Source organism: Aphelocoma coerulescens, chromosome 19, assembly GCF_041296385.1.
Source record: "Aphelocoma coerulescens isolate FSJ_1873_10779 chromosome 19, UR_Acoe_1.0, whole genome shotgun sequence".
Lineage (NCBI taxonomy): Eukaryota > Metazoa > Chordata > Aves > Passeriformes > Corvidae > Aphelocoma > Aphelocoma coerulescens.
The window spans coordinates 5,785,004-5,803,757 of NC_091032.1; the positions used below are offsets into that span (position 1 = coordinate 5,785,004).

The 18,754-nt window shown below is 52.6% G+C and overlaps 3 protein-coding genes across 4 annotated transcripts; 1 reads left to right on the forward strand and 2 right to left on the reverse strand.

Annotated features, from left to right (window-relative positions):
* Window positions 1–72: 72 nt before the first annotated feature.
* SUMF2 (sulfatase modifying factor 2) lies at window positions 73–5,409 on the forward strand. Of its 2 annotated transcripts, none has more exons than XR_011155855.1 (9): window positions 73–718; window positions 928–1,084; window positions 1,745–1,859; window positions 2,326–2,370; window positions 2,572–2,722; window positions 3,030–3,081; window positions 3,463–3,547; window positions 4,010–4,169; window positions 4,548–4,636. XR_011155855.1 is itself a non-coding variant. In XM_069033031.1 (9 exons), exons 1-9 carry the CDS (start codon window positions 661–663, stop codon window positions 4,651–4,653), a joined length of 933 nt encoding a protein of 310 aa, XP_068889132.1. In that variant the 5' UTR covers window positions 73–660; the 3' UTR covers window positions 4,654–5,409. The 2 variants fall into 2 exon arrangements, 1 of the variants encoding a protein (XP_068889132.1); XM_069033031.1 differs by having other exon boundaries at window positions 3,026–3,081; window positions 4,548–5,409.
* An 80-nt stretch (window positions 5,410–5,489) lies between these two features.
* Window positions 5,490–12,246, reverse strand: PHKG1 (phosphorylase kinase catalytic subunit gamma 1). Its single transcript, XM_069033030.1, has 10 exons — window positions 11,950–12,246; window positions 10,077–10,210; window positions 9,617–9,792; window positions 9,306–9,360; window positions 8,611–8,676; window positions 8,273–8,436; window positions 7,656–7,746; window positions 6,756–6,909; window positions 6,543–6,668; window positions 5,490–5,797 (listed from the first exon to the last, which is right to left on the reverse strand). The coding sequence occupies exons 2-10, from the start codon at window positions 10,157–10,159 to the stop codon at window positions 5,546–5,548; spliced, it is 1,167 nt and encodes a 388-aa protein (XP_068889131.1). The 5' UTR covers window positions 10,160–10,210; window positions 11,950–12,246; the 3' UTR covers window positions 5,490–5,545.
* A 1,018-nt stretch (window positions 12,247–13,264) lies between these two features.
* CHCHD2 (coiled-coil-helix-coiled-coil-helix domain containing 2) lies at window positions 13,265–15,836 on the reverse strand. Its single transcript, XM_069033406.1, has 4 exons — window positions 15,658–15,836; window positions 14,803–15,049; window positions 14,070–14,220; window positions 13,265–13,585 (listed from the first exon to the last, which is right to left on the reverse strand). The coding sequence occupies exons 1-4, from the start codon at window positions 15,705–15,707 to the stop codon at window positions 13,575–13,577; spliced, it is 459 nt and encodes a 152-aa protein (XP_068889507.1). The 5' UTR covers window positions 15,708–15,836; the 3' UTR covers window positions 13,265–13,574.
* Between the last annotated feature and the right edge of the window lie 2,918 nt (window positions 15,837–18,754).

Here is an 18,754-nt window from a genome sequence, read left to right on the forward strand (position 1 = left end):
TTTAACTTTCACCCCCTCCTGAACATTCTGCAGTGGGGGGCTGCATTCCTGAGTCCTGCTCTTGGGAATTTGGTGAAACCACTGCTCAAAAGTCTGCTGTGGGAACAGGCTGGCATCAGGCCTGGAATCTGTTCAGTAAATAAATTTTTTAAAGGTGGATTAAGGCAGTAATTTAATCGTTTTGTACTGACTGCAGAATGGTTTGAAGTGGGTTGAAGGACCCGTTCAAGATTGTCACCCTTGTCTTGAGGATTTTAAGGTGGATTTTTAACACTGGTGCTTCTGCATTAAAGTATTTATGGACAACGCGTGCCGGAGCAGGTCTAGACCCAGCTTTCAGTGGGTTCGTGGGAGGGGAACAGGCTCCTGCCAGCTGGAATGCTTTTCCTAATCCCAGCGGTGCTTTGTGTTAAAAGGAGTCTCCTTCCTCTGTCACACGCGACTGCGGAATGACCATAAACGAAACCTTAAAAAAAACCCCCACAAACACCAAAAAAAGCCCCCCTTGTGGGGAAGGGTTGGTGCCAGGCGCTTTTCACCCCCGTGTGCAGCCGGGGTGTGACAGAAATCCGCTTTCCCTACAGCGCGGGTGTCCCGGAAGCGCTTCCCGATCCCGCGGCACCTCCGGGTCGGGCCCCGCGGTTCCTCCGCGGCTCCGGGATGGGGACGGCGGCGGGGCTGCTCCTGCTGTGCTGCGGGGTGCTGGGGGCTCGGCGCGGTGAGAGCCCCCAAAATCCCCGCGGTATCCCCCTGCACGGAGCATCCTGATCATCCCTTCCCAGGGGACCCCCTCCCTTCCCGAAAATGGGACTTTAGATGCTTTGACCAGTCGCTGTCACCCCCTCCAGCACACGCAGGGACATCCCGGCAGTAGCTGCGCCTCATTCGTGTAAAAATGAAACTTGTACTGAATCTCTCCCTTTTTAGCGCTCGGAGAGGATGGGAGCATGGTGCAGCTGCCCGGAGGGACGTTCCAGATGGGATCCAGCTCCCTGGAGAGGAGGAGCGAGGAGGGGCCCGTCAGGGAGGTGACCGTGAAGCCCTTTGCTCTCGACAAACACCCGGTCACCAACAGGGATTTCAGGTGAGCCCGCGGTGCCTCGGGTGCCTGTGGGGAGGCGGCCGGGGTAGGTGTGGGTGCCAGGTGTTCCTGGGGTCTGAAAGCCAATGCTTGGGTGCTTATTAGAGAAAAAAGCGTGTCTGTCAGTAGTAAATCATCCCTGCAGGTACAAGCTGAGCCATCTTAGCAGTGTAGCTTGCAAGCATCCTTCATTTTATTTCCTTTTTTCTTCTTCTCTTTTTCATCTCCTCCTCCTTCTCCTTTTTCTTTTTCTCCTCCTCTTCCCCTCCTCCTCCTCTCTTCTTCCTCTCTTTTTCTTCTCCTCCTCCTTTCCCTCTCGTCTCCCTATTTTTTCCCCTCTGTTCTTCCACTTTTCTTCCTCTCTTCTCTTCCACCAACAGCAGCCACAGGTTTTATTGACTTTTAAAGCGGTTTTTTTAATCTCTGCAATTATGGAAGACCTGAGTACAGGCTGAGTTTAGATGCACAGGTAACATAAAAATATCAAATCTTTGCAAAGATGCACACTGGACTGTTTTATCTGTTAAATCTAAATCAAACCATCTGGAGCTGGGGGGTGTGTAAGTTTTGTGCCTTTTGCCTTGCTCTGAACTCGTTGCACGTGCAGATTTGTGGGGCAGAGCTTGAAGAACTCTTACCCAGAGCATGTTGTATTTATACCAGGGAGTTTGTTAGAGAAAAGAAATACAAAACAGAAGCAGAAGCATTTGGCTGGAGCTTTGTCTTTGAGGATTTCGTATCTGAAGAGCTGAAAAAAAAAGTCACCCAAAAACTGGAGGTAAATCGGAATCCTGTGATGAGTTTGGTATTGCTTTTCCACTGAGGAGCAGCTGCCTCTGTGCAGAGCCTGGCTGTTCTCAGAGGTTTTTCTCTAGTCTGGGGTTGTTTTGCTTTTGAACCTCAGCAGGATTGAGCTGGGGTTGATTCATGTGCTCCTCTGTGAGCACTGTCAGCCCCTGGTTTGTCAGTCTGGACTCCAAGGAGCTGGGAGGAAGTAAAATGTCTTTCAAAGTACTTCAGTAATCCAACTTTAAAATAGAAAAACTGAACAGCATGAGCCTCTTGATCTATTTTCACTTTTCAAAGCAGATGCCTCTGCTCTGTGGGAAAGCACCATCCAAATGTCTGTGATAACCCAGCTCAAGCTGCAGCATTTCCCAGACTAACACACCCTGCTGTGGGACGGTGTCACCAGTCCAGGTGTCACCAGCTCACCTTTAATCTGCTGTCATTTCTTTCCCCAGTCAGCCCCATGGTGGCTGCCCATCGAGAAGGCTTTTTGGAGACAGGTGAGTAAATCCTGATGTGGTAAAATCCTGGTGTGGCGACTCCTCCCCATGCTGGGAGCTCATGTGTGTGGTGTGTGCTGAATCTTATTGACCAGAAATGGGTGAAAAAACATCTTCCATCCCCTCATCTCTTTTACCCCTTATTCCCTTTGTAAGGAAAATTTTATGAAATTAATTCAAATCTGCTTAAATCCCTCCCAGCCCTCAGGCCCTGGCTCCAGCATAAAGGACAGGCTGGATTACCCAGTGCTGCACGTGAGCTGGAACGATGCTCAGGCCTTCTGTGCCTGGAAAGGGAAGAGGCTCCCATCGGAGGAGGAGTGGGAATTTGCTGCCAGGGGAGGACTGGAGCGTATGTACCACAAGCCCTGAGTTTTTCCCAAAGCAGGCATGGAGTGGTGTTAGTTCCACCAGATCCAAACTTCCATCCAGGTTTTCAGGGGTTAATTTAGAGGGGTTTGAACCACCTCTTTTGGCCTGAGAGTGTAATAATATTAATAATTAATAAAACTAATTATAATAAAATAAATAATGATAATAAAATATATAATTATAATAAAATAAATCTCAAGCTGAGCAGAAAAGGACAATCATAAAAGTCTGGTTACAGATTGGAGTGACCCAGAGCTGACAGGTGTCTTTTCCTCCCTGGCAGAAAGGATGTATCCCTGGGGAAACAAGTTCCAGCCAAACCGTACAAACCTGTGGCAGGTAAGATCCTAAAAATCATCCCATCCACGCTGGGCTCTCCTCAGGGTCGGGTTTCACTCAGCCACTGAGTGAGGGTGCCCTGGGAAACACTGGGGGTACTGAAACTGAGCTCCTGGTGGCTTGTAAAAATACCTTCAGAGGGAGCAGGCTCAGCCCATCTTCCCTGGGAAAGCAGGATTTTACTGCTTCTAAAAATTCATGCATAAATTTGTTTGAAAAGGGAACTTGGGACAACTTCAGCTAGTTGATCTCTCTTGACCAGCATCAATTTACACCAGAGAGTTATTTACCTGATTTTAGTGCAGCACAGCCCTTTGAGGAGCAGGACTGGGTGTTGTTTCTGGGGTGGTTCTTTGCTGTGAGTGATCTCTGTTCCCCCAGGGTGACTTCCCTCGGGGCGACACGGCTGAGGACGGCTACCACGGCGTCTCCCCGGTGTCAGCCTTCCCTGCCCAGAACAGCTACGGTACAGAAGCACCCTCCTCCTGCTTTGGGGATGGCATCTGCTTCCTAAATTAACGTTAATTATCAAATCCTGGAGCTGGGGCAGAGTTTCAGATGTGTGGGATTGTGTCAGCATTTGGGTAGAGTGAGCCCAGGAGAAGCATTGATGGTTGGTGCTGGCGTTGACTGAGGTGCAGCTGCTGCACTTCAGGCACCAAACCACCTCCTTTTAATTAAAACTCAGCTATTTTGCAACTCAGTGGGATGTAACAAAAATCCCAGGGACTTTGTTTGGCTGCTATGCCCTCATGCACATGCAAAATGATGAGATACACTGAAGTTTGAAACACAGTGAGGAATTTCCTCAGCCTCACCATTAAACCACGCTCTTGAACGATGCTTTGAATGCTGTGGCCCCTCCCATGCACCAAATTGGCAGCCTTTGCAAACCTGCTCTCCTAATTCTGACACAAAACCATCTCAGGGCTCTATGACCTGCTGGGAAACACCTGGGAATGGACGGCGTCGGAATTCCCAGCTCCGGGACGGGCATCCAGGGCTCAGAACATGCAGGTGCTGAGAGGGGCCTCGTGGATTGACACTGCAGATGGCTCTGCAAACCACAGAGCTCGTGTCACCACCAGGTAGGTCTGGCCAAAGCCCAGATGTCGCTGCACAAGGATTTCCTCTGGGTTGGTTTTATTTTAAAAGATGTTTGTTTGTTCCTACACAACTTTTTTGAGAAGCCGTTGGCAGAGCACACTACAAATATGGCTAAAAACTCCCCTGCTGTAAATCCATTCCTAATTTGCTTCTCAGATCATGTGTGTTTTACAGCAGATATTTATAATTAAATGCTTTTCTCTAAGTTATTCAGGGGAAGTGGAAAATGTTTCTAGGCTGTTCTACCGGGTCACATTAGGGTTGTAAGCAACACATTAGGGTTGTGAGGGTTGTAATGTATTGGGGATATGTGTTAACTAGGAAAGATCCCTAATTTTGGGTCTCTTTTTCCCTGTGAGGATGGGGAACACACCAGACTCAGCCTCTGACAACCTCAGCTTCCGCTGCGCTGCCGACGTCCCGCCCGTCACAGCCTGGAAAAGCCACACCAAACCCGAGCTCTGAGGGTCACTGTGAACACCTGAGGCATTTTCTCCTGTGGAGATGGACAGTAACCCCCAGCTGTCACTTCCATTAAACCCTGACTGTTTTTAAAATTCACAATAACTTTCAACCTTTTCAGTGCTGGGATGTCTGGGTGGGAGCAGCGATTGGGATGGCAGGAAATGGGGTTTGTCTCCTTTTGGTGTGGGAGATATTCCAGCTCTCCTTTTGTTGTCCATGTAAAGTAAGCAGAGGGGTGCATGTGTGGGACTGGGCCAGAGCTGCTCTGATCTTCAGCCCCAGTGAAGGGACACCCACAGGCCCCCACGATCACCAGTGTAGGGCTGCCAGGGGGAAGATGATGGGGGCACATCCCTGGAAGGGGGATTCATAATCAATCCCCATTCCCTTAGGAAGTTCCAGCTTTGTAGCACCTGTTGAGCCTTCCCAGAAGTAAAACAAAGCACCTTCATTGGCCTTTGAGCAGTGACAAAATGATGTGTGTGACAGATGACACAAACCAGTGCCCCACCTCTCCCAGGACTTAAAACCAGCACAAACTCTCTGTGCACGAGCTCTGCACCAAACCTGATGGGATCAGGAGCCCTGAGGACAAGGGTGGGCAAGGACACTGCTCAGGGCACTCATGTCCACCTCTGACTGTCCCAAAACTGGCACTGGAGGGCTGAGCCTTCCCCGTGGGGAGCTGCAGCTGGTTATGGCTCTGTTAAAAGGTGGCTTCTCCAAACCCATTCTTCCAGTGGGACATACCCCAAGAGCAAATCATTTGCTGGGTTTGCATTTGCACCAGTCCTGAGCCCAGTGAAAGAAAATTTTAAAACCCCAGAAATCACCAGTTTGTTTTCAAAGATTTTACTCGCCTATTGTGAGCCAGGGGCTGGGGTAGTGGTGATCAGAACAGCCCCTCATCGGCCGCTAGGGTGAGCAGGATGGCCTTGCAGGTGTTCTCGAAGAGGGCAGCTCTGTTCTGGGCCTCCCCCTTCTTCACCCAGTGGCGGTAGGTGCGGAAGGCACAGGCGTCGATGAGCTTGCGGACGGGCTTGAGGGCGTAGGGGTCCCTGACCACCAGCTCCCTGGTCACTGACTTCACCAGCCGGTACTGGTAGTAGATCCTCACCGAGGCCAGGACTGTCAGGCAGATCACCTGTGGCACAGGGAACAGCCTGGCATTCAGGGGGATTCCCACAACGGGGCCGGAGCACCCCCAGCACATCCACACTGCCCCACTCCCGTGTGGGGGGGTCAGGCAGGAGCTCAGTGCCTGGCACAGTTTAGTTCCTGTGGGGCTGGCAAAGGGCAGGGGGTTCATGCCAGGGAATCACAGAATCAAAGCATGGTTTGGGTTAGAAGGGAACTTAAAGCCCATTTTACTCCACTCCCTGCCATGGGCAGGGATGCCTTCCCCTATCCCAGGTTGCTCCAAGCCCCATCCAGCCTGGCCTTGGACACTTCCAGGGATGGGGCAGACACAGCTTCTCTGGGCACCCTGTGCCAGGGCCTCACCACCCTCACAGCCAAGAATTTCTTCCCAATATCCCATCTTGCCCTCTGGCACTGTGAAGTTGTTCCCCCTTGCCCTGTCACTCCATCCCTTGTCCAAAGTCCCTCTCCAGCTCTCTTGGAGCCTCTTTAGGCACTGGAAGGGGCTCTGAGGTCTCCCTGGAGCCTTCTCTTCTCCAGGCTAAACACTCCAGCTCTTTGAACGTTTTTTTGGAGATGAGAGGCAGTTTCTCCCTTCTCCCTTAAATCCTTCCTGTGAGCCTGCACCCAGGCTGCCACATCCTCCCAAACCCCAGCCCCATCAGCCTTGCCCAGCTCCCAGTTTCTCCCAGCTCAGCTGGAAAACCCATCCCACTGCTGGTTCCTGCAGCTCCCAGCCTCATCCCCACCTTGAATTTCCGGAAGGGGCTGAAGTGCCGGACCTCCTCCACGTCGTACTGCTGGAAGAAGGGGTGTGCCAGCGCCTCGCCCGCCGTGTACCGCTGCCGCGGGTCCACCACCAGGAACCGCGAGATCTGCACAGGCCACCGGCTCAATTTGGGGTATCCCAGGGATCTGCAACACCCCCTCCACTCCCAAGTTTTCCCAACCCAAGCACCTACCAGGTCCTTGACGGTGTCAGAGCGGTCGTCCCACTCCGGGGAGCCGAACTGGTAATCGCCGTTCATGATCATGCGCAGCATCAGCATCTGCTTGCGGTGCCAGAAGGGCGGCGAGCCGGCCAGCAGGGTGTACATGATCACCCCGGTGCTCCACCTGTGGGCAGCCCACACAGACCCTCCAGCACCCCTGTGCCAGCCCAGGGGCACCCAGCTGCATCTGCGCCCCAGGGGTGGCCACAGCTGCCTTTGTACCCCTGGAAAACCAGCAGAGAACTGCCCTGCATGTGCCTGGGGACGGGGGCTGAGCTCGCTGCTGGAGGGGGGGGTTGAGCTGAGCTGATGGGGAGTTGCTCCCTGGATGCTGTAGGAGGATGCCTTGAGATGGAGCATTTGACCCTTGAAGAGTTTTTTTAGGGAAGGGAGTGGGGTTGGTGAGGGCAGCCAGGCTGGATGCCCTAGGGCATAAGTCAGGCCATGCAGGTGCCAGGCTCAAACTGAAAAGGGGATGAAATGCCCCAGTGTGTTTTGAGTGGTCAGTCACAGCTCTGACCACTGCAGACCCCTGAGCCTGAAGCCACCAGAGGTGGTGGCAAAAGCCCTGCAGAGCTCTGGTGGGCTGCCCTGAGCTGGCTGCTCTCTCAGGGGCTGCACAAGGTGTGTTTAAAAGCCCCATGTCTCGGAGCTCAGCCCAAGCTGACTTCTATGAACAGAAAGTGTTGCCTTCCCTCCCACAATGGGGCAAAGTGGGGAGATGGGCTTGTCCCCAGGCTGCTTCTCCCCCTGCTCTGTGCCAGAGCCCCCTGGTGACCCTGACAGCCCCCCACAGCCACCAGTGAGGGGCATCCACCAAGCTTTTGGTGCATCATTTCCTTCTTTCCAAACACTCAGCTTCTCACTCACATATCGACCTCCTTCCCGTAGCCTTGGTGCTCATCATCCATGGAGCACTGCAGGATCTCGGGAGCCAGGTAGCCAGGAGTGCCACAGATCTCTGTGGGGACAGGGACACAGGGCAGAGCCATGCAGGTGCCATCCCCACCCGCCCCCAGGTGGGATCTTTGCAGGGATGGTGTCACAGGGAGGAATTGCAACTTGTGTGCATCTCAGTGGTGACTTTGGTGAATTATAGTGGCTAAGAAGTGAGTAAAGAAAATTATATGGATGCTTGTGGGAGGGGATGTCTGTTGTTGGATGTGTGGCTCTTTGCATGTAGGAGTTGGGGGAAATGATGCTGGGCTGTAAGTGGATGGGGTAATGGGGATCAACTGGAGAAAAAAAGAAGTGGAATGACTAGGATGGTTTTCCTAAAGAGCAGCAGCTTTTTCATGGCAAAGAGAGAGGAGGCTGTGTGCAGGCAGAACTTGTCTGTGAGGACAGCAAAAGCAGCCAAACAGCACCAATTTGTACCCACAGGTAAGACAGGGAGAGAGTGGGGCTGGAAGAACTCGCCATGGGCACCGCAACAGTGGGGTGACCAGGGGCCAGCCCAGCATCCCCCCACCTCGCCAGCCCCCTACCTTTGAGCTTCTCATTCTCGTGCAGCTGGCAGGAGAAGCCAAAATCTGTCAGCTTGATGTTCATGTCATCATCCAGCAGGATGTTCTCCGGCTTCAGGTCCCGATGGACAATGTTGATGGAGTGCAGGTACTGGATCACTTCCAGCAGCGCTCGCATGATCTTCCTGAGGATGGGGGACAGCTCATTGCCTATCCCAAATATCCACTGGCACCACAGTCCCAGGGATGGGGACAGGGACAGTGCTCTCAGCCCTGAGCATAGGGACACAGCCCAGGGTGTCTCGAACACACGCTCTGCTCTTGCAAGGTGATTTTCACCCCTCTGCATCTGGCCTTACCTGGTTTCTTTCTCGCTCAAGGTGACTTTCTCAGTGAGGTAGTCAAAGAGCTCCCCTCTCTTCATCCTGCACGAGGGAGGGGAAACAGAGTGAGGCAGAAGCTGAGCTGAAACAGCAAACCAGCTCTGAGTTCCTGGGGAGGATCACCCAGGGGTCTGTGCCCCTTAACGGCCCAAAATAACTTTCAGAAAAAGGGGTAAAAATGCCTTTATATATTTCAGTAAAGTATCAGGCAGGAGGAGAAAAGGCTGTGCCTGGAGAGGGCAAGTTTTGGATAGAAACACAGAATTGTTAAGGTTGGAAAAGATCTTTAAGATCAGCAAGTCCAACCATCAAAGATGGGGCAGGGATGGGGGTCTGCCAGTGCCATCCCACTGCTCTGACATCCATTGCACTGCCCTGGCAATAGGAATTGTGGCTTTGCAGACAGCCTGGTCCCACTGAGCATATAAATAACCCTCAGGGATGCATGACAGCTCCCACCAAAGGTTATAGGGAAACCCGAGCAGCACCGAGCCGCTGACAGAGGGGAAACAGTGCTGGCAGCAGGGCTGCAATGAGCTTGCAGTAGTTGAGGCTTGATTCTACCTTAAGAGCTGGTTGTCCCCCCACTTTGCCATTTCTGGGCCATAAAAAGCTGGGACCAATCTGCAGAGAGGGAGTGGGCCCAGAGTGCTGAGCCAGCTGGTACTTACAGGTCAAACACCAAGAAGAAGAAGGTGCTGGATTCATAGCTGTCCTTCAGCTGGACTGGAATAAAGCACAGGGGCTGTGAGCACGGCAATGGACCAAAAACCACGAGTTAATGAGGAGCTGATCTTCACTTGGGATTGGGAGACAACATGGGGGGCACTGCTGGGGTGCGTGTGGAGGGAGAGCAAACAACGCTCTGAACAGGTGCCCTGCATCACCCAGGGATTTCACCCCAAAAACCCTTCCTGGGGACACCCTGAGGAACAAACTGGGCAGAAGCTCCCCTTGACTGGATGCTCAGGGCCTGACTTACTGACGTTGGGGTGGCCCGAGACCTTGCGGAGGATGTCGATCTCCTTGGTGGTGGCTTCCCGCAGCTCCTGCACCTCCTTGGGGGAGATGTTCCCTGCCGTGATGTCGATGATCTTCACGGCGTATTCCTGCCTCGTGGTTTTGTGGATGCACCGCCGGACCACGCTGCTCACCCCCCTGCCAGGGACAACAGGGAGAAAAGGGGGGTTCCATCCCTGCCTGCCCAGCCACCGGCACCTGGGCTCTGCCTGGGATTTTCATGCATGAGCGGGTCTCGCTCTGTCACCCTGTCTCGGTGGGACAGAAGGTTTTGAGCTGATGGAAAGTGCTGCTCCATGCTATTTTTAGCCCCATGCTGCTGTGGGCCCTGTTTGTATCAGATTCCCAGGGAACACTGTTCCTATCCGGCACTGGAGGACGTGGAACCAAAACAAGCCGCTTGCCAAAAATAAAAGCTTTACCTGCCCAAAATCTCCTTCGGCTCATATTTTTCATAAAACTCCTTGGATGAGTTCCAGTCTGGTAGATCTTCTTCCTTGGTCATCTCTGGCTCCTGTCAGGCAGCACCCTGGGCTTGTCTGAGGGCAGAAAGGAGCTGCAAGGAAAAAAGAGTGAGGATGGGCTCTCACTGCTCCCAGGGCTGGGATCCTTGATCCCTTATAGAAGAAAAAACATTGAGGAGGAAGGAGGAGGATGATCCTGGACCAAAAACCAAAGTGGGTATTTTGCTGCTTGGAAAAGCCATGATCTGTCCTTGGCAGGCTGTGGAGATCCCACTGGGAACAGGAGAAATCCCACTGGATTTCCCCATAGCCTCACTGTCCCCAGGGGCAGAACCAGCCTGTCTGGGGCCAAGGCTTTGGGGAAAAAAATGCTGCAGCACCTCAAAACCTCATCCCTTCCCTGCACCCAGCTCACAGCAGCAGCCTCCAGGAACACCACCCCACACCAACACCACCTCGAGGGCTAGAACCTGCCTTTTTTTTTTCTTTTCTTTTCCTTGTTATTTTTAACATGACAAAGTTGTCTTTGGCTGAGAGTAAGGAGGGGGAAATCGTGTTTCAAGGGAATGGAAAGGGACTGAGGAGGAAAAAGAGGTGGTGAGGGTCAGTGAAGCAGCAAGAGGGGCTGGGTGGGTCAGGGTGCAGGTGGGGACAGAGGGACTGGGAACAGTGAGAGCTGAGCCAGCATGAGGACAGCAGCTGAAAGAGCTCCCTCAGCCACTCCTGTGCAGCTGCCAGCAGCCTCCACAACTCCTGAAAGGCTCTCATCCCATTTCTTTATCCTATTTCAGGCTTGGGGGGGGTTTCTACACAGCTTGGTTTGTGCCCATACACAGAGTCCAAGCACTTGGGGTGGAAAGCAGCTCTTACAAGCCCACACAGCAAAATTGTCCCTTTGGAGCGACAGTTTGTTGCTGAAGGAAGGGACAGAGGTGGGCAGCAGATCCCCAGTTCTCTGGGCTTTCCTTTGCCCTCCTCTCAGTAGCTCTGCCAGGGCACTGGCAGCTCTAAGTACATTTAAATCTCATTAGCAATGTGTATCTGTCCTGACCTGGTTTTAAGGACCAATGTGGTGTTTTGGCTGCTGCTGCCAGGGATATCTACCACGGGCTGGAGCGTTTCTAAACAGCCATGAGTTTGCTTTAATTAACAAAATTTTAGCTGCTGGAAATACTGTGAGTAATGCCAAACCAAGCCGAAATAAACGAGAGGCAGGATCAGGAAGTGGGGAAAATAAAGTATCTTTGAGGTGGGGGGTAACGAAAAACTTTGATTATTTTTGAAGCTGAAAATCCAGGTCCTAGGGGTTGGTGTTGTGGGGAAGGGCTGGAGACTGGGGAGCATCCACGGAGCACTGCCGGGAGAAGCCTGGAATCTTCGTGCTGCCTTCTCCTGGCAGGGAAGAGCCCGGGAGTTTGTTTAAAACACCCTGGAATTATATAAGCAGCCGGTGCAGGGCTCTAAGAGGATACCCTGCGTTTATTATCAGTGTGCGAGGGGGGCACAGAGCGTCGTGAGGGGATTTTCTGCCTTGAGGAACACTGAGGGAGAGGCGCTGGGCATCGCCCCCCGCCCGCAGCTGCCAAGCGGGGGGGTCTTTGAGGAGGACGAAGGGTATTCCAATATCCATTGGGATAAACCCACAAAGCTCAAGCAAAAGCCACCTTTTAGGCCGGCAGGGGAATGCGGCCCCTCTCCCTCTGCCCCGGGGTGCTCCTGCCCCGACCCTCCCGCCGCTGACCCGGAGACAAAGAACGCTGAGCACGGGAGTTTTCCGGGGCAGGACCCCCCCCCCTCACACACCCTCCCCTCACCGCCGCCGGCTCCTCACCTCGCTGAGGGCAGCGCCGGGCTGGGCCCAGGCCTGGTGCCGGGAGCCGCCGGGAGCCGCCGGGAGCCGCCGGGAGCCGCCGGGAGCCGCCGGGAGCCGCCGGGAGCCGAGCGCTCAGGGCCGGCCGCCGCCGCCCGGCCCCGCAGAAAGCGCAGCGCGAGTTGGCAGCGGCGGGCGCCGGGCGGGCATGGCCGGGCAAGGGGCAAGGGGGGGCCGGGGGCCGCCCCGGAGCTGCGGGACTTCCCCGGTTTAACCCTTCCGCCGCCGAGCCCCGGCGCGGCCCCGGCCCCTCCTCCCCGGGGGTGTCGCTGTGGGGCCGCCCGGAGCTGGGGCCGCCCGCCCGGCCGGGGCTGCCCCCGAGCACGGGACGGCTCGGCGGGGATGGGCTGCGGGACGGGCCCGGAGCAGAGGATCGTGGAATCGGGAAAGGGGGGAGAGAGCTTTAAGAGCAGCCGGTCCTGGCACTGCCACCACTGAGCCGCTCAGTCATCACCCAGCGCCAGGTCCGGACGCCTCTTGGACACCTCCAGGGATGGTGACTCCACAAGTTCTCCGGGAAACCTGTTCGAGTGCCTGACCATCCAAACACTGAAATCCTTTTTTCTGGTATCTAACTGGAGCTTAAGGCCATTTCCTCTTGTCACAGATCGGCCCAAACCACGCACTGGTTTTATTTCAGTTTCACCAGGACGTTGAAACAGCCCAGAAATGAGATGGGAACTTCATCAGCAGAAGCGAAGCTGCTCGTGTCACCAGAACAGGCAGTGCTGCCCTCATCGCCCCTGTGTGAGGTGACTCCACCATTTTGAACAGTTATTTAATATTTTCATTTCCAGGAACTGCAGGTGAGAGATGAGGAACAGGCAGAACATCCAACAGCAGAACAGAACTTCAGGAAAAACAGGTCAAGCTAGGAAAGCATTTTTAACAGGAATTGCACTTTTCAGAGCAGGGTTATTCCCCACCACACTTCCTGGTGGGAGCACAGCTTATCCAGGCTTTTCCAGTGATGGCCAGGAGAGTGTTTACTCTATCAGCCCCAAGGATTTGAGCAAGGCAGGACATGGCTGCTCCCTTCGATGGAAAAAGGAGGGTTTGCACTTTGCATCAGTAAATACTTTAAAAATAGTGATTATTATTTTCATGTAGCAGCAGTGGCTTTGTCACTTGCCTGAGCCAGGAATGAGGGAAAGGCCAAAGGACCATCCTCTCAGGGCTCAGCCCCATCACAGGATGAAACAGCTGCAAAAGACCCTGCCAAAATCAATTCTCACCTCCTCACCCTTTAAAGCTCAACTCAACTAAAGCAAGGTACTTCTAGAGAGAGAAGTTTATTTATAGACCACATTACATACATTCAACACAATCAGCAAAACCAGTTAAACCCTCGTTAGCTCATTCTGCTTTATTATTCACTCTTCGATTTTGTGCTAAATTAAATTGTGGCTGTGAAGTTGTATCATCACATGGGAGGCAGCTATGGCAGGAGTCAAGCCACAGGGATGAGAGTGTGAATATATGGACTAATGAGATACCAGACAGCTTTAAACTTTATTACTGAAGCTTTTTTGTTTTCATTCGTAGGTCAGTTCTTGCAAGATGATCTTCAGCAGCCTCAAGCAGGCTTAGGCCAAACCTGAAAGGAAAGGAGTTATCTCAGTAAGTTCTGGATCCTTGAATGGAAAGGTGGTTTTCCTTGCCATAAGACAGATTTGTCAGGGTGTTCCCCCCTTCCTTCATGCATTTTCTGGGATATGCTGAGCTGCAGACATCAGCACTGATGCACAGCCACCTCCTTCCTTCCAGGACAGGATGGTGTTGTTGTCCTTAGAGCTCTGCTAATTCCCCAAATGTGCTGCTGCCACTTTTCCAGTCATCTTCAATCCACGCACCAGCACAAAAGCATCAGGAATTCACCCTCTCTCCACCCCATCACCTCCAGCTACACGTACAGGACCAAGCACAAAGCCCAACAGAACAGCAGCTGCTTTACCTGACTTCAGAGCACCTTCATCACTCCCCACCCTTCACCAGATGGATCAAAACCCCAGGACATCATTCCCATGATCATTTTACCAATTATCCCATTTAACAGTTGCCTGGCAGCACTGTGTACTTACCATTGGCAACCCTGCACTGCTTGAGCACCTCACTGAAGCCCTCACACAGCTTGAGGTCAGTCTGGTTCTGAGCACACTCCAGGAATTGTTTAATCTCGTACTGGCAAGGAGCATACTGCTGCTGCTGGGCAGCCTGAGCAGCCTGGGGCTCCTGAAAAACCAAACAGCTCTGTAAGGACCCTTCCAATGAAGCCAAACCACCCCCACACTGCCTGCCGAGATGTCTTTTCTGCATTTTAGTCTAAATCTTCATGATTTTTAAATGGAAAACAAGTAGAGGGCTGAAAAACAAAGTAATTTTCCAGGAGTGGAATGCCACATTCCGAGCAGTTTTTGAAGTTAGAAACACTTGAGTGGTTTTGATACACTCAGGTAACTCTGGATGGCACCTGAGTAAAGGTCTCACCAACATCAGACCTGGAACATGGAAGTCTTGCCTGAATCAGAGGAATAATACAGTAGAAAATAACACTGATATCCTGCCACTAGCACGCATCACTCTTGAATCCCTCTGAACTCAAATTAAGATTACTCATGGTGAGTTACCTTGGAGATTCAGTCTGTAGTTGCAGACTATACATGGTTTTATATATATATATATAGTCTATAGACTATGTAAAGACTTTAAGTACCCCAGCTATGATTGATGTGGTGTTTAAGGCTCTAGCACGTGCAGCTGATCTTCCAAATGAACTGTGCCCATCAGTCGGTGTCCAGCTGTGCTTCCCCTCACCTGGTAAGTGATATCAGGCCTGGCAGCTTCGGAGCTGCCCCCTCCACTAAATCCTCCGGTGATGGCGTGCCCGATGGTGTGTCCCACGGCCGAGCCCACGGCCACCCCGGCAGCAGTGGTGGCCATCTGGGCCATCAGTCCCGGCTGCCTCGGCGCCGGGGCCGCCACGGCAGAAGGCGGAGCCGCTGCGGGGACAGAGGCCCGAGGAGCCGGCGATGGAGACGCGGCTCTCATCGGGGGTGCCCGGCTGCAATGACACAAAGAAAAACCTCACTTCATTATCATCATCATCGTCAGTCCAAACCACGCCGGGCAGGAGCCACGTGGCTGCAGGGCCAGGAGTTCACTGTTCCAGCACAGAATGTCCCGAGCTGGGAGGGACACACAGGGACCGCCAGCGCAACTCGTGGCGCTGCACAGAAAGGCCCCGAGGATCACGCTGGGATTACAGACACCCCTGCTACACTCTGAAGGCATGAACTCCGTGTTCTGGTGAGCGGCTTATGCAAGACAGGGTCAGGATTACACGCTTCTTTCCGCCTGTTTTAAAGCCTGGTCATTCCCCAGCTCACATAGGGCTGTGCTCTTTGGGGAAAAATAAAATATGACCCAAAAGCGGTTGATTAACAAGGCGTTGACATCCAGGCCCTGCGGCCGAGCAGACGCGCTTCCGTTCCCCCCCCCCCCCCCCCCCCCCAGCCGTCCAACTAACCCAAAGCCACCTCAGTTCAAACCAGCCGGGCACCGCCACCACCCCAGTGCGTCACCCGCCCGCACAATGGCAGCCAGGCCGCCGCGGCCTGCGCGGGGGCGAGAGGAAGGAGAGGAAAGCAAGGGGGCTCCGGCGGCCCTCACCTGGCGGGGGGAGCCACGCGGGACGTGCGGCTGCGGCTGCCCCTGGGCATGGCGGCGGAGAGGGGAGCGGGAGGAATCAGCGAGCGGCGCGGAGGGAAGCGGAGGAAGCGCCGAGAGGCACGGCCTGAGCCGACAGCCGCCCGCCGCCTCTGAAGGTCACCGCGGGCTGCGTCACTTCCGGAACGCCGCGCGCGGGGCGGGGCTTGCGCGGAGGCCCCGCCCCTTCCGCCCGCCTGAGGCGCCGCGGAGTGAATAAATAAACGCCTACAATAAATGAACTGTAAATAAATAAGCGCCCACAATAAATAAACGGTAAATGAATAAGCACCTACAATAAGTAGGCTGTAAGTAAATAAGCACCTAGAATAAATAAGCGGTAAATAAATAAACACCTAAACGGCGGTTAAAGCCGCGCCTGGGGAGCCATCGGTGTACAATAAATAGCGATAAACCTGCGTCTGCGGCACCTTCAGCCACAATAAACCCCTAAATTGGGATGAATATGCACGTGCAGGGTTCTCGGTCTCAATAAACACCTAAATCGCGATAAACCCGCCCTTGTAGGATCCTCAGTCACAATAAACATCCAAATCGCGATAGACCGCCGTCTGTGTGGGACTTTTAGTCAAAATAAACACCTAAATCGCAATGAAAGTGTTCCAGCCTTCAGAGGAATGTTCTCTGTGGAGAAGGAGCCTCCGTAAAGCCCTTCGGAATTCAGCCTTTCAGTGGAGTTTCACATTTTAGATTTCAGTCTGGGGCAGAGAGGGCTGAGGGGGGATCCCATCATTCCATAGAAATATCTCCAAGGGGTGCCAGAGGACCATCCCAGATTCTTTTTGGTGACGCCCAGCAACAGGACGAGGAGTAATGGCCATAAACTAAAACACAACAAGTTTCACCTCAACATGAGAAAGAACTTTACGTTGAGGAGAAAGAGCTCTGGAACCTGCCTGCAGTGTCCCTCTCTGGAGACATTCCAAACCCATCTGGATGTGTTCCTGTGCCACCTGCTCCAGGTGACCCTACCTTGGATGATCTCCAGAAGTCCCTTCCAACCCCAACCATTCTGTGATTCTGTGATTTTCACCCCAAAAAAGAAGCAAGGGTCCCTCCTGCCACCTCATCCCCACCCAGGGGCTGAGTCTCCTTGCTTTAGAGACACTGTCTACTTGGAGAAATGAATTTTTAAATGAATTTATTAACTCTTGTATTAATCAAGCTGTTTCTATACACAGCAGCAATAATATGGGATCCCACAGTCAACAGTTGTGATAATTCATGACAAAAAATTTGCTTGTTCACAGTTCCTTCACTTACAAAGGAGGTGAAAGACCAGGCATTTCAACATCTTTTACATCAGGGGATGTAACTGTTGTGAAAGAAGTGCTAATATTGTGAGTTTATAGAGCAGAAGTACAGCTCAGAAAAGCAGCTGCTGATGTGAGAGTTATTAGGAGATAAATAAAAATGTTAAATCACGTTCAGAACAGGGACATCTCCATCAGCTCACACTGCTGGTCTTGCTGCAGGAGCTCGTCCCTCAGAGCTTCTTCTCCCTGGTTCTTGGCCTCTCTCCACCTTGGCTGCTCCCCCGGTTTGGGTTTGGGTTTTTTTTTGCGAAGCTTTATGAGTGGAGCACTCCAGACAGGCAGTAATTCACTGCAGAGCTGGCACCTTCTCCCCTGCGGTTGGCCCGGGATGCCCACAGATGGCTCCGGAGTTTGGCAGGGCAGGGCAGAGCTCAGCCCCGCTCCTCCACCGCTGCTCCTTCCAGGGACACACATCCCACGTGTCCATTTGCTTTATCAAAAAGAAAAGCTTTGACTGAACCTCATCTTATTTAAGGGCCGGGCTATAAATGTATGGGAGAGGGTGATTTCTTTTCCTCGTGCTTTAGTACATCTGTTATTTCTTTTTTGGTCACCCTCTTCCCTCTCGGTCATCTCCACTCCTTTCCCATTGTCCCTTGTTCCCACTGAAAGCAAATCACGGCATGGAAAGCAGGAGTTATAATTTTGCTTTTCTAGAGTTCGAGCAACTCGTTTCTTAATGAGTGCTTTTCTCAATGCTTTTTAATTAATAGTTTTCAATTTTCCCTTTTCTCTTTTTTTTTTCTTTTCTTTTGTTCTTGTCATAGGTTAGCTGGCAGAGGGATTCTTGACGCTTGAAGTCATTTTGCCGCCGCGTCCCTCTTGGATTTGTTTTGTTTTGCAGAACAATGAGGGCAGGATGGCACTGCCGGCGGGATGAATGCTGCCATTGTGCTTTGTTCTCCTGCTTTCCTTGGGAAGACTCCAGAGCTCCCTTTTGTACCGGCTCACCCTCGCATCTGCTGATGCCCACAAGGCACAAGGATTTTGGGAAGGGCAAGAGAACGAGTAGCCGGTGGCCATCCCGAAAATCAGCAATAATAGTGGTTGTGGTGATGTTTACAGCGAACAAAGATTGGTTTTTTCCCAGCTGCCATGACTTTTGTGTGGGTACACCACAGGGATTAAGTTATTATTTAAGCGCCAGACAGGTGTCGATGCTTTTGATAGAAACGTGTGCAAGAGAGAAGATCCAGCCCTGATTTTGGGTTGTGTCCGTTTTTATTGTGACCCAGAGTGACGGAATGCGATCCCAGATCTGGGAAACAAGTCATGAAATCCCATTGCTCAAGCGCAAGGCGTAAATCTCCCGAGCCCTGGGGGAATCCATCAGCAGCTGTTCCCGAGCCAAGTGGAGCACCAGGCTGTGGTGTGCGCTAGGAAAAACAAACTTCTGATACGCATCTCGTATCGTTTATCCAAATTGCACATCCCAGGAAATCTCGTGGTGAACGCTGTGTGTCTGCAGGATGCGGGAGTTCGGCTCATTCTGTCCAAAAATCATGGAAAAACACCAGGAGAACGGGGCTGAGGCTCACATCACCTTAGCTCCGGTGAAGTGACACATCATCCCCGAGGGTCAGGTCAGCCGCTAAGATTTTTTTTTTTTTTTTTCCGCATTTTCCGGAACTGCTCAGTTTCTCCCGCGTCCCAGGTCTGAGGGAAAAAAAAAAAAAAAACAAAACCAAAAACGTGAGGAAAAGCCCATTTTCCTGCTGGAATCA

Coding starts and splice junctions, on each gene's coding strand:
- SUMF2 (XM_069033031.1), top strand. CDS start 661: ATGGGGACGGCGGCGGGGCTGCTCCTGCTGTGCTGCGGGGTGCTGGGG. Junction 1,085..1,744: donor GTCACCAACAGGGATTTCAG/GTGAGCCCGCGG, acceptor TATTTATACCAG/GGAGTTTGTTAGAGAAAAGA. Junction 2,371..2,571: donor AGAAGGCTTTTTGGAGACAG/GTGAGTAAATCC, acceptor AATCCCTCCCAG/CCCTCAGGCCCTGGCTCCAG.
- PHKG1 (XM_069033030.1), bottom strand. CDS start 10,159: ATGACCAAGGAAGAAGATCTACCAGACTGGAACTCATCCAAGGAGTTT. Junction 9,793..10,076: donor CCGAAGGAGATTTTGGGCAG/GTAAAGCTTTTA, acceptor TGTCCCTGGCAG/GGGGGTGAGCAGCGTGGTCC. Junction 8,677..9,305: donor TTCTTCTTGGTGTTTGACCT/GTAAGTACCAGC, acceptor TCCCTCGTGCAG/GATGAAGAGAGGGGAGCTCT.
- CHCHD2 (XM_069033406.1), bottom strand. CDS start 15,707: ATGCCCAGGGGCAGCCGCAGCCGCACGTCCCGCGTGGCTCCCCCCGCC. Junction 15,050..15,657: donor CGCGTGGCTCCCCCCGCCAG/GTGAGGGCCGCC, acceptor GTGTCATTGCAG/CCGGGCACCCCCGATGAGAG. Junction 14,221..14,802: donor GGCCTGATATCACTTACCAG/GTGAGGGGAAGC, acceptor TTGGTTTTTCAG/GAGCCCCAGGCTGCTCAGGC.